At 58.3% G+C, this 2,875-nt stretch overlaps 1 protein-coding gene across 1 annotated transcript; it reads right to left on the bottom strand.

Annotated features, from left to right (window-relative positions):
- Window positions 1-227: 227 nt before the first annotated feature.
- On the bottom strand, window positions 228-2,048 carry LOC104616341 (delta-type opioid receptor-like). Its single transcript, XM_010288286.1, is given in 4 exon segments — window positions 228-542; window positions 743-843; window positions 846-989; window positions 1,702-2,048. Coding segments are annotated over 4 exon segments (861 nt in total). The 5' UTR covers window positions 2,042-2,048; the 3' UTR covers window positions 228-266.
- Window positions 2,049-2,875: the final 827 nt, after the last annotated feature.

Below are 2,875 nucleotides of genomic sequence, written 5' to 3'. Positions count from 1 at the left end.
CGAGCCGCTCTGCCCGGGTCGCCTCTTCTCTTGGTCCTCTCCCCGCGTTGCTCGGTGAGTCCTGGTTCCCCCATCCCCGGTTCTCCAGGGTGAAAAAAGTCTTTGCGGTCGCTTGCTGTCAGCCTGAACAAAACCCAGCGGCGTCATCGAGCAGCGCCTGGGCCACCGCTCTGCTAGAGCTCCGTGCTGGTGACCTGGGTCACTTCTGAGCCTAGGTCATCGCCTCCGTGGCCCCGGCAGCCCCGCCGGAGGCTGCCCATGCCTAGTCATGCCGGCTTGTTGTGGGCTTCGGAAGGGGTGCAGGTGGAGACGCGCTCCCGCGTGGTGTTTCTGGCGCGGGAGAAGCTGTTTTGGTCCACGCGGGCTCGGAAAGGCAGGCAAAACTCTCGGAAACACCTCTTGAAATTTTCATCCAGGAAAGCGTAAAGGACGGGGTTGAGGCTGCTGTTGGTATAACCCAGGGCAATGCAGAAATGCAGGCTGGCCACCACGTAGGGGTTCTTCTTATCTATGTCCACCAGCGTCCAGACGATGACGAAGATGTGGATGGGGGTCCAGCAGATGATGAAGGCTGCCACCACCACCAGCACCATGCGCGTGATGCGCTTTCATCCAGGAAAGCGTAAAGGACGGGGTTGAGGCTGCTGTTGGTATAACCCAGGGCAATGCAGAAATGCAGGCTGGCCACCACGTAGGGGTTCTTCTTATCTATGTCCACCAGCGTCCAGACGATGACGAAGATGTGGATGGGGGTCCAGCAGATGATGAAGGCTGCCACCACCACCAGCACCATGCGCGTGATGCGCCGCAGGTTGCGGTCTTTCTCCTTGGAGCCCGCGATCTCTTCAGGCGAAGGATCATCAGCCCGTAGCAGATGGTGATGACCAAAATGGGGACCATGAAGGCGAAGATGAAGACGCAGATCTTGGTCACGGTGTCCCAGTAGATGGGAGGATCGGGAAACTGGAGCGTGCACAGCACCATCCCGTCTGCGGGAGAGAGGATGACCAAAGAGGGAGCCAGTGGAGTGTCTGCTATGAATACCGTCTGCGTTCTGCTCAGTCATGGCTGGGCACGTCCATGCTTGTTAAAAACACAAGGAGATGCACGCCCACCTGCCAGCTCTTTGCAGAGATTCCCCAGGAGCTTTGTGCCACCAGCCCCCGGCCCATGGGATGCCGAGGGGATGCAGCGGGTGCAGTCACCCAGGGACTTGTTCCCTGCAGAGCCTCCCGGGCCATCCCCACGCTGTCTCCTCCCAACCCAACCCCGGTGGTGGACACGTCCCTGTGTCACCTCACACTGAAACCTGTCCACCTCCTCAAGATGCTCAGAGCTTTCCTGGCACCCTCACACAGGAGCTGTGGGTCTTAGCGTGGGCCAGCTGGGGACTTTGCAATACCACTGCGAGTGTTTTTAGGCACCTGATTTTGCCCCCCAGGAGCTGGGAAGAGACACACTGGTTGGACTGGAGGTGGGGAAGGGGGAGGACAATTTCTGGGACAGTTTCCAACCTCTGCAGCCGAGATGGAAAATAACACCATGATGAAGTTTCCGTGGCAGGGTATGCCTATGGTCCCATGGAGGGGTGCCCACCGCTGAGCTCAAGCCTGCTACAGGACCAGGTGTCTTGGGTTTGCCAGGTTGCCCCCGGGATGGACAGATGGGACAGGAGGGGACCCTTCCCCAGAAGCCACTTGCCTTTTGACTTGGTGACTGCCATGGCCATGATGGGCACCCCAATGAGGGAGGAGAGCACCCAGATGCAGACGTTGATGATCTTGGCCTTGGCTGGCGTGCGGAAGTCCAGGGCCTTAACCGGGTGGCAGACGGCGACGTAGCGGTCCACGCTCATCATGGTGAGGGTGAAGATACTGGTGAACATGTTGTAGTAGTCAATGGAGAGCACGACTTTGCAGAGCAGCTCCCCAAAGGGCCAGGTCTCCATCAGGTACTTGGCGCTCTGGAAGGGCAGCGTGCTGGTGGCCAGCGCGTCCGCCAGGGCCAGGTTGAAGATGTAGATGTTGGTGGCTGTCTTCATCTTGGTGTACCTGGGGGTGGCAGAGAAGGGAGCCGTTACAGGTGGTCAGGGCTGGCTTACCATGCCCAGGTATGTGTGTGCACACTCAACGTGGTGAGGAGGAGGCACAGCTTGGCTTTCCCTGGCTGCTCGCAAGGTGCCGTCACCCTTGGTGGGCAAAGGCACGTGCTTGTGATGTGCCCTTCTGCAGCACCGACGTGCTCAGCACCTTTCCAGGTGGACCAGGGAGCACATTAAGAAAGTACTTGTGTTCGTCCATGGTTTTAGCGTGTGCTGAAGTCCTGGTGCCTGAGCACGGGGTTGCACTCACATGTAGGACCTTATCCAGCACCTGCAGAACACGGCTTAGACCCTGCTGAAGCAGTTATCCCTCACCTGACCGGGGAGACGACACTCATTCACGTGGCCGCCTCTATTCAAAGGAAATCTGAAGAAATTTTCCGAGAAGTCACTTCTCCAGTTAAATAGATTTACTCCATTTCCCTGAATCAGTTGCACAATGTCCTTTACCTCCTGAAACCTCCTTTATCTGATTTTCCACCCAGTAAATCGTGTTCATCTAGCTTGCTTCCCTGTCGAGTTTGCTTGCAGAAATTGGATCGATTACTCCGGAAACGGGCCATCTGGAAGCAGCCCAATTAGCCAGGCTGCAGCTCCAGAGCCTTTGGGGAAGCCTGGCCGCCTCGCCCGCGGCTCGGGGACACGGTGCCGCTTCCCCCGGGGGCATTCGGCAAGGGCTGCGGCCACCCGTCGGCTGGCACACCCTGGTCACAGCACGGTAAGAGAAATGCCCGGTCCCCAGTGCCAAAACCCTTCCCGAAGGGATGAGGCATC

This window comes from Phaethon lepturus, unplaced genomic scaffold, assembly GCF_000687285.1.
Source record: "Phaethon lepturus isolate BGI_N335 unplaced genomic scaffold, ASM68728v1 scaffold37285, whole genome shotgun sequence".
Classification (NCBI taxonomy): domain Eukaryota; kingdom Metazoa; phylum Chordata; class Aves; order Phaethontiformes; family Phaethontidae; genus Phaethon; species Phaethon lepturus.
Note: the sequence above shows the minus strand (reverse complement) of the source record. Positions and strands in the feature narration are given on the sequence as shown.